Below are 9,724 nucleotides of genomic sequence, written 5' to 3'. Positions count from 1 at the left end.
AGAAGATTATTCGATGAGAAAGTGACGAGATGACAGCAGGAATTAAGAAAAAACCGGAAATAATAAAAAAAATATTGTTCACAAAGTTTTCTATTTTTGTTATAAAATTGTTATGACGAAAACTTCAGTACAAACATTACAATTTCAAAATGGATCTAAAATCCAAAAGGACCTTTCAAAATATGCAGTAAATATTCACTTATAATATCCCGATGCATAGATTCTATCCGAAAATTTTTTTGAGTGCATTGCTGACAAAGTTATTAATGATGATGGAAAAATATTAATGACATCATAACTTTGACAAATTTGACCCAGATTGTTTTTTCTATTTACGTTAAAAGACGCAGAATTTAAAAAACTGTTTGACGTGTTTTTGCATTTTTTTCAAAAATAACTTCTGTACGTTTTCTGAATTTTGTGCGTTACTTTATCATAACCCTGTATACCTACTATGTATTTGTATCTTACTGTCCAAAATTCTAACGATAATAAATTTTATTTTTACTAAACGATAAAAAAATAGTTATTTATGCAACAAGTGAGTAAAGTAATACTTTTTTTACGAGAAGGAAAATTTGCCGCTCGAGCGAAGCGAGTGCGCAAATCCGCCGAGTAAAAAAAAGATACTTTACTACCGAGTTGCATACAAAAATTTTTTGGCGCCCGTAAGTTTAGATAACAATTTTTTCGACACTCTCAAAATTTGAAAATTTTCTCCTGTGCGAACCCGTGGACCTTTAAAACGCTCGTTTTACTTGCGTTTTAAATTGGCCCATTCATGCCAAAAAAATCCCAATTTACATACGAACTCGTTAAAAAAACTACTAATTATGAATGAAAAATTTTATAATTGCGTTAAAAAATGACACGCTGCGGAACTTTTTTTAACGCAAAATGCGTGCAAAAATGAACCGCTATGGCACTTTTTTTAACGCTTCTTGATCGATTCAAAAATCACATATTTTATGAACGCAAACGAATGAAAAAACTTGCACTTCTTTTGACGGACGTTAAAAAAATTATCTGTATATCCCATTCACTTGTAATTTGTTTGTTTTCTTAAATTTCATTTTACACATTTTTGTTATTGAACGTGGTGGCATTTTTATCATAAAGCAGCCAATATAATCTCCTTGTTCTTTTTTAATTTTTTTTCTCAGTCTTCCCCTCGTTTTCTATTCATCTAATTCCTTTCAGCCTTTTTTTAGTATTCACTATGACGGTGTTGTTTTAATATATGTTATAATCATTTTAACCTTTACCCATTCATTTTCGCTACATTTTGTAAAGTAGAGGATAAAAATGTCACACAAAACATTAAATAAATCCAATCAAGCACAGTTTTCTTTCCTATCAAATGGTTTCTATACTGATGGAAAATTTCTCGATATGCAGAGTAAAGAAAAAAAAATTGATGTTACCAAAGGATTATATTTCAGCACTGATTTTTATGTTACGTTGATGAAATTATACTGATATATTTACAACTTGCATAAAAGGTACTTTATTTTGGAAACCTTTAAAAACCTATAATTTTCAAGTGCTAACGGAGCGTCCCTAACGACGAGTAAATCACCGAACGCATAACGATAATCCAGATCCGCAGACGTATGTCGCAACTCACGACTTCCCATAATATTACAAGCGTTACGAACCAGATTATATCACTTTGGCGTACGTACCCCGTACACCGTACACATTTCCAGCAACAATTACAAAAGCACGTGACGAGAAGCCTGCAAGATGTGGGAATCCAGGTATTTGTCTTTGTAGAACACATCTACCACTTTGTCCGAGTGAATCCCAACGAATATTAATTAAGTCAATAAATCTGATGTTTACGTTGCAGTTGCGTCACGCCTTTGTGCGGCGGTATCAATGCAGCGGCTCCATACATCATTAACCGGACTAAATGCCCATCGAAATGGGACAAATATCATCTGTCATGCGCCTCCTTTAATTGGAAAAACGTCCATTAAGCAACACGAAACGTAACAATAAAAACGCAACCGTCACTAATAAAATGTAAGCTTAATTAATCCGAGCTGAGAACCGATCTGTCAGCACCTCTTCTTCCACAATTGCTCTCAATTGAAGCAGCACAAAACCCGTTACGCAACGCAAAAATTGTCATCGAAATTGACGTTACGTAACGCAAGGAACAAGCGCACCGCCGACGACCTAGCGGGGATTTAAAAATGTACCGACGTGGGAGTTAACTGGAGTAAAAGTCTTACTCCACACGGCCACAGACAATGGATTACTAAACATCGCACACCATATATAAACCAAATTAATTTTGCATCTTCCCAGTGTTTGCATTTCATCCGTAACGTTGTCGTGTGCTGTGATTCAGTGATTTTTTTTTTGCGAAAATGGTGGCTAAGGTAGGGTTGTGTGGGTGTGCGCTTTCCATGTAAAAATTTTCGGATTTCAAGATTTTCGTCTGGTTGGTGGTGGCAGTCGTGGGGGTGGCGCACAGCGAACCTCCGAGCAGCGGTTACGGGACACCGCTGGGTTCTCCTCTGGGGAACTACGGGAACCAGAATTACGAAGGGGGCAACGGCCATCACGATAACGACCACGGGGAGGTAAGCTACGGGGTGGACTCGTGAAATTGGAATGTTTCAAAAGCGTCGTCACGTGTGGAAATTTATCTTGCGTTTGTGTTGTTGTATTTTTTGTTTACAATATCAAAATATCAATATGTAATGTCAAAAAACTCAAAAAAGAGGTGGCTTTTAAATATTTTTGGAGCTGGTAGCTTGGTGTAATGTTAAGCAATTATTTTTTCTAGAAAGTTTAGATTTTCCAAATGTAGATGGTATTTTTTGTTTGAAACAATAATTTTATTTCAAATTCTGGATTTCTTTTTACTTAATCCTTACAATTTAAGCTTAGGCAAATTTTAGAATTGACATTTGACAAACAAAAATTTCTGAACAGAATACTCATTTTCTTTTGAACATTTGTTAGTACAACTCATGTTGTATATTTTTTTTCGTTACCAATGGAAACGCTGGCAATTTTTTTAAAATTATTTTTGATTTTAAATTATCAAATCTAGATCTAAAATCTACAAAAAACGCTTGCTTGGGTTTTTTCTATTGACATTTTGATGAAATATGATTATTTCGTTTGTTGTTTATTACACACAGATATTTCAAGAAAACGATGATAATTGTATCATTATTTGCTTTGCATCACAACCTAACATAATGCGTTTCTGCTTGATTTATCGACATTGAATTATCTTGTTTTGAACATCTGATTTGACGTCACTAAGAGATAAATTTGCTAAACAGATCCATGCCAAGCCCACAAGTATCATAAACTTGTAATCCATTTTCCTCTAATGACCGAAACTCGTGATCGACTCTGTTGCATAATTCGCATTCTCGTCACGAAATAAAAAGAAACAAAAAAACAACAAACACACGTTGCACATAAACAACACAAATTAATAACGAAAGATAAACAGAGCATTCCTACGTTAATATCACGACCACCTTCGCAAGTACCAATCTTGACCGCTCAAGCGTGCACGGTTGACCTATTGCTGAAGTCTCAGTCGCGTTTCAGCCAAAATCGTACGAGTTCGGCTACCAGGTCAAAGACGAGTACACCGGAAACAACTACAACAGGAAGGAGGCGAGCGACGGAAACCAAGTCCGGGGGGAGTACCGGGTCCAGCTGCCCGACGGTCGTACCCAGATCGTGACGTACTATGCCGATTGGCAAACAGGGTTCCACGCCGACGTGAAGTACGAGGGTACGGCGCAGTACCCCGAACAGTACAACAACTATCAAGGGGGGTACAATAACGGGCCTTCGGGGCAGTACGGGGGGTCCAACTATGCCCAAAACAACGGGTACAACGGAGGAGGTTCGGCCACCAGTTCGGTGTCCATCAAGGATTACTCCAGCGGTTCCGGTGGTCAGTACAATTCGGGGTACAACAGTGGGAGCAATTATGATTCGTACTCGGGGAACAACTTCGGTAGCAAGAGACCCGGGTACGAGTACGGCGCTCCTTAGGCGAGTACTCCCGATGTGGATTTTATTTGATTTCGCAGAGACCTCTATCCCATCAACAAGTTAATTTAATTTTTTTGTATTATTTATGTTAGGATATTTTAAGTTTGTACATAATTCAATAGAATGCCAGGATTTTTTGTACTTTAATAAATATATTTGAAAAGTTTAGTCCTTTTAATTAATATTCCATTTGCACCAATTAGCCAGATCTTTATCTAGACGATAATTATGAAATTTAACTTGTGTCAAGAGATTGATGTAACAAGTCAAAGAGAGTTGTTCTCACTATTATTTTTCGAACAATTGCAGACAATAGGATCACATTCTTATGTAATGAATTCGTCTTAGATTTTATTGAGGAAATGCTGCCGGAACCGTCATAATTTGAATTTCGTTGTAATTAGAAAATCTCTCAGAGAGATTAATGAAAGTGAATTGAGTACAAGTGAGTACACGGTTTTATAAGAACTAAAGTAAAAGATAAAGAAACTGGAAGTTATTACGAAGTGTGTACAATAATGGTGAGTTTGAATTAAAACAAAAACTGATCTAGGATTGTCACTCTGATTTAACATTCTTCTTGTTACACCAGTCTGCAAAGTCACTGTAATATTTTTCGTACTGCCGTTTCGATTTTTTAGATTTTACTAGAGCAAATGTTCGAAATGTCTGCCTTCAGCTTCCAAACATCTTCGCTTCATGTTTTCAAATGACCTTCGCAAAGTCGGGACATCAATTAAATTGCAGTTATCAGTAATTCGGGAATTGTGCCAGGCCTGTTTTTGAACACGTTATTTTTCAGGTATGGAAAAATAAAATAATCAAGGCAAGTTGTTGGTAAGTGCCTTGAAAGTTCGGAATGACAGTTGCTATTGTAATTAATGACATCTGAATATGGCCATCTCGATAATTTTTTTATTTTCGATCGCACGGTATTATGAAAACTAGATTCTCCAATTGGATACTTTTTGAACGAATGAATGGACGAATGGGTTTATTTGTCCACACAGAAACAGTATAAAACCAGACGAAGTATGCAGGCGAGAATATGAATCACGTGTTACATGAATAAATTATCAAACAGCAAAGCCAGTAGCATTTGTTTATAGATTTAACTGCTCTCCATTTATTCATTCATTAATTTATTATATTCTCTCATCTAATATAAATTAATAATCGATGATATGACTAATGAAACCGGAGCAGCACATTCAACTCTTTGAATCTGCAGCTCGGTTTCACTCATAGGTACCATCATACCACTTGTTATATTATAGTTGATAATAAAACTAAAGTTGCAAACCTACAGTCACCAAAGAGAGCAATTTAGCTTTGTTTACAATTTTTTTAAAGAATGAAAAATAAACCACATGAATGTGTAATTAAACTTGAGCCAATACTAGTTTTTAAGGGGAATTACTTATTCGATATTACGTATTACTCCAATACGGGGATATCAGAAATGATAAGATGCAGTATAAAATATCGCGATGATGAAGTGACCGTGTGCATTTGGCGGTTTATGCGAGTGTTGCAGTAGAAAAACGTTTGTGAAAAATGGGAGATTTAAGCGAAAAGCAGTATGATTTTTTAAATTATACATATTGTAACATACAAATTTCCAAAATTTTGTTGTAGATATACTTTTGAAGAAATAGAAACAATTGCCAAGTACTTAAAAAACAAAATAAAGATTGTACCAAAAGTTGGCATCATTTGTGGGTCGGGTTTGGGTAAGTTATTTTTTTTTAATCCAAAAATGTTATTACATACTTACACAAGTTTCATTTATCTTTAAGAATGTTTTTACATTTTTTATAGACAGTCACATTTTCAATATTTTGTTAAGACACTTTTAGACAAAGTAACATATGGGGCAGATCAGCAGGAACAGGACACCAAAACAATATTTGTTGTAGAGAATGATTAAAAAATTTTTGGTAACATTTTCTATATTATGTAGTTTCATGATTTGCGCGGGATTATGGTGATAACAAAAGTATTATCAAAAAGCGCCACTACAATTACTAAATATTTAAGTATTTACAGCCTTTACGCTTCAGGAACCAATAGTAAAGGAATTTAGTTCCCAGCATGTTAGTTATTAAATCTTTCTTATGATAGTTAACACTTTTACAAAAACTATTATTCCTACGTCTTCGTTGGTGGTGTAATTAACGTGGAAATGAGTAGAATTAAAAAGTAAAATTATTTTATACTTAGTTGTTATTAACGTAATTGACACATCTGAAACAACACTGAGTTTCCTGCGTTTGTGAAAAAAATTCCGTTAAAATTTATCAAAAGAACGTTTTATCTATTGATGAGATTCCAGATGGATAAAATTTTCCTTTGTTTCGAGATATTTATATACGTAATCCTTTACTAACGTATAAAGTTTACTAACTGTGAGCACTTGACAAATTTTTTGTCACTTATAACCAAGGTCCTTTATTAAATGTAAGAAGAAACTTCTGACGTTCAAACGAACAGGAAGGAACGCAAGAAAGCACAATAATGACGTGTGTTTTTGTTTGAAATTTAAATTGTAAGCGATTTATTTCGTTGTTTACCCCATCTGAACCCTATTGAAAATCTGTGGTATCCTTTCTCTGACTCGATTTCTATGAACCTTCAGGATCGTTGGGCGATGCCGTCACCAACGCCACCAAATTCGATTACAAAGACATCCCCAACTTCCCCGTGAGTACCGTAATGGGTCACGCTGGGCGCCTCCTCTTCGGCCATATCGGGTCCACCCCCGTGGTCTGCATGCAGGGCCGCTTCCACTTCTACGAGGGCTACTCCCTCTCCGCATGCACCATGCCCGTCCGCCTGATGAAACTCCTCGGTGTCACCACTCTGGTCGTCTCCAACGCCGCCGGCGGTATCAATCCGTCGTACCGCACGGGCCAGATCATGCTGATCAAAGACCAAATCAACTTCTTGGGCTTGGCAGGTGTCAACCCTTTGCGAGGTCACAACGATGAACGATTCGGCGACAGATTTGTAGCAATGAACGACGTCTTCGACCCGGAGATTAACAAGCTTGCCAAAAGCGTGGGAGAGATGACAGGGTTGAAGGAGATTCAAGAGGGAGTGTATGCTTCGGTGGGGGGCCCCACTTACGAGACTGTGGCTGAAGTGAATTTGATGAGGGTCTTGGGAGTGGATGCTGTAGGGATGTCGACAGTTCATGAGACCGTGGTGGCGAAGCATTGCGGTCTGAAGGTTTTTGCCTTCAGTTTGATCACGAATGAGTGTGTTGCGTCCTACAGTTCGAAGGAGACGCCGGATGGAGAGGAGGTGTTGCAAGTGGCGAAGGAGAATGAAGGAAAATTAAAGGGTTTTGTTGAGAAGATGATACCACATTTGGCCAAAAGTGAGCTCTAGTACCCCAGATGTGTATCTAATCAAAAAAAAAAAAATCTTACAGTGTGTTTGTTAATTGTAACTGAATAAAATAAGAAATTACAGAAGTTATACCACAAATAATGGTAAATTTTAGTACTACAAATGATTGTTTTAATTTTGTGACGAATCAGGCAAAAATCCCACGGTAAGACTCCAAATGACCAAATGAATTTATCTATAGTTCATTTTTTAATGCAGTAGAAAAAGTCAGACAACCCACTATACAGTCATCAAGGCTGCCTAGATCCCTTAAATTCATTTATAATTGATATGGATCCACGATGCTGCTAAAAATTCTGTTTGTCAAAATCTCCGTCAGTCTGACAAGGTTTTGACATTCGATAAAAAATTTAATTGAAATCAGAAAACGTGTTTAATAATGTGTTTAATCTAGAATTCATGAATAAAAAAGCAGTAAGTTAGTAAATAGAAACAATAATTAACGATAACTCAGACATATTATGGATTTAAAAAATCAACTCTCATCTTGGAATTCTTCCGGTTAATCCGAATCGTCATCAGACTCTCCAAGGTGTATAATCAGTTGTTCCACGGTCACTTCAATACGCACATAATTCCCACATCTGCTCTTTTTAGTTTAACCGTATCCCCAACCTTAAGTTCCGCATGTTCATCACAGACATGTTTGTAAATGTTCAAAATCATGTTTTTTCGAATACAGATAAGGGCGACTTACTTTTTCGTTGAAAATAATTTCTTCTGTGCAGCCCATCGATAATCAAGTATAAAAACCTTTGACCAAACTAGCCTTTAAATTAATACCTGTGACACATTGACACAAATTGGCATTAATGCATTTATTGTGGCATATGGCATCATAGATTGAAGTAATTTACAAAATTGAAATAGGAATCTAGTGAACTATTGAAAGTGTATATGTATTTGGCTGCCCGACTTTTTCTACAGCATTAAAAATGAACTATATCATGTTTTATATTTATCATTGTGTAAATAAACGTACAAAACAAGCAAAAGTTTTTCTTAACAAAAATAAAAACAGAAGTCGTAACTAAAATGCTAAGCTGACGCTTGTGGTGCAGATTCCGTTGCTTACGCCAACTTGGCTTGCGTCAAACGAAGCACCAATTTTCCAACGAAATTCTTGACGTCATCCTCCCTTTGCTTCCCCACCATCAAGTGCTCCTCGTGGTCCTGCTTTTCTTCGCTGTCGTACTCCATCGGACACTTGTTCGTGATCAAACTGAATGCGAAACACTTCAGTCCGCAATGCCTCGCCGCCACCACCTCGTGTACAGTCGACATCCCCACAGCGTCCGCCCCCAACACTCTCAACGCCCGCAGCTCGGCCACCGTCTCGAAACTCGGCCCACCTATGCAAGCGTACACCCCTTCCTGCACCCCGCTCATCCCTAGACTCTTTACCACCGCCTTGGCCTCCACCAGGATGCGGCGGTCGTAGGCGTCATTCATCGCCCCGAATCTGGGACCGAACTTGTCGTCGTTGGGACCCCTGAGGGGGTTGTTGCCGCCCAAAGTGGGGAAGTTGATGTGGTCCCGGAGGAGCATTATGTCGCCGACGTTGTACGAGGAGTTGATGCCCCCGGCGGCGTTGGACAGGATCAGCGTGGAGACTCCCAGGAGCTTCATCACTCGGACGGGGAGCGTGCATTTCCACAGGGGGTAGCCCTCGAAGAAGTGGAAGCGGCCTTGCATGACCACCACGGGGGTGGTGCCGATGCGACCGAAGAGGAGGCGGCCGTGATGGCCGGGGACGGTGCTCACGGGGAAGCCGGGGATGTCCTTGTAGTCGAAGATGGTGCTGTCTGTCAAAAGCTCCGTCACGCCCCCTAAATAATGATAATGATAATTGTAATTTATTTTATCTTTTTATGGCGAATTAAGCTCAGACATACCTTTCAGGTGGTACAGCCTGCAGGGTTTTTAGACTTTCTTGAATATAGGTATAGTATGAACTTACCTAATCCTGTTCCGCAGATGATACCAATCTGGGGTACAATTGGTACTCTTTCTTTCAAGTAGTTAGCGAGTTTTTCCACATTTTCGTAGGAAAACCTGGGTCAGAATTATTTTGTGAATGATTCTTTTTTATCTTTGGTCAAACTTACGGATGATTTTCAGCCGAATTTCTTTCACAATTGTCACACATTTTTTTCTGTAAGATCGCACACGTGCACGCCGTTTCAACAAATAATTTTAACTACATTGTTGTTTTAAGTTATGTCAGCGACAAATCTTTTAATGTTGAGTGTGTACTCCATATCTTATC

General features: G+C 37.9%; 3 protein-coding genes across 3 annotated transcripts; 2 read left to right on the top strand and 1 right to left on the bottom strand.

Moving 5' to 3' along the window:
- The first annotated feature begins 1,367 nt into the window (after positions 1-1,367).
- Positions 1,368-4,218, top strand: LOC138141378 (pro-resilin-like). Its single transcript, XM_069062100.1, has 3 exons — positions 1,368-2,390; positions 2,442-2,594; positions 3,586-4,218. The coding sequence occupies exons 1-3, from the start codon at positions 2,379-2,381 to the stop codon at positions 4,039-4,041; spliced, it is 621 nt and encodes a 206-aa protein (XP_068918201.1). The 5' UTR covers positions 1,368-2,378; the 3' UTR covers positions 4,042-4,218.
- Positions 4,219-5,490: 1,272 nt separating this feature from the next.
- On the top strand, positions 5,491-7,558 carry LOC138141519 (purine nucleoside phosphorylase-like). The gene is made up of 3 exons (XM_069062251.1): positions 5,491-5,621; positions 5,680-5,774; positions 6,680-7,558. Exons 1-3 carry the CDS (start codon positions 5,599-5,601, stop codon positions 7,432-7,434), a joined length of 873 nt encoding a protein of 290 aa, XP_068918352.1. The 5' UTR covers positions 5,491-5,598; the 3' UTR covers positions 7,435-7,558.
- Positions 7,559-8,391: 833 nt separating this feature from the next.
- LOC138141503 (purine nucleoside phosphorylase-like) lies at positions 8,392-9,724 on the bottom strand. Its single transcript, XM_069062227.1, has 3 exons — positions 9,564-9,724; positions 9,416-9,510; positions 8,392-9,284 (listed from the first exon to the last, which is right to left on the bottom strand). Exons 1-3 carry the CDS (start codon positions 9,602-9,604, stop codon positions 8,527-8,529), a joined length of 894 nt encoding a protein of 297 aa, XP_068918328.1. The 5' UTR covers positions 9,605-9,724; the 3' UTR covers positions 8,392-8,526.

This window comes from Tenebrio molitor, chromosome 1, assembly GCF_963966145.1.
Source record: "Tenebrio molitor chromosome 1, icTenMoli1.1, whole genome shotgun sequence".
Lineage (NCBI taxonomy): Eukaryota > Metazoa > Arthropoda > Insecta > Coleoptera > Tenebrionidae > Tenebrio > Tenebrio molitor.
This window is presented reverse-complemented; position numbering and strand designations above follow the sequence as displayed.

Excerpts from the sequence above, each read along its gene's own strand:
- LOC138141503 (XM_069062227.1), bottom strand. The coding sequence starts at position 9,604 with ATGTGTGACAATTGTGAAAGAAATTCGGCTGAAAATCATCC. Across the intron at positions 9,511-9,563 it reads AATTCGGCTGAAAATCATCC|GTTTTCCTACGAAAATGTGG; the intron begins GTAAGTTTGACC and ends ATTCTGACCCAG. Across the intron at positions 9,285-9,415 it reads CATCTGCGGAACAGGATTAG|GGGGCGTGACGGAGCTTTTG; the intron begins GTAAGTTCATAC and ends ATCATTATTTAG.
- LOC138141519 (XM_069062251.1), top strand. The coding sequence starts at position 5,599 with ATGGGAGATTTAAGCGAAAAGCA. Across the intron at positions 5,622-5,679 it reads GGAGATTTAAGCGAAAAGCA|ATATACTTTTGAAGAAATAG; the intron begins GTATGATTTTTT and ends ATTTTGTTGTAG. Across the intron at positions 5,775-6,679 it reads CATTTGTGGGTCGGGTTTGG|GATCGTTGGGCGATGCCGTC; the intron begins GTAAGTTATTTT and ends ATGAACCTTCAG.
- LOC138141378 (XM_069062100.1), top strand. Across the intron at positions 2,595-3,585 it reads ACGATAACGACCACGGGGAG|CCAAAATCGTACGAGTTCGG; the intron begins GTAAGCTACGGG and ends GTCGCGTTTCAG.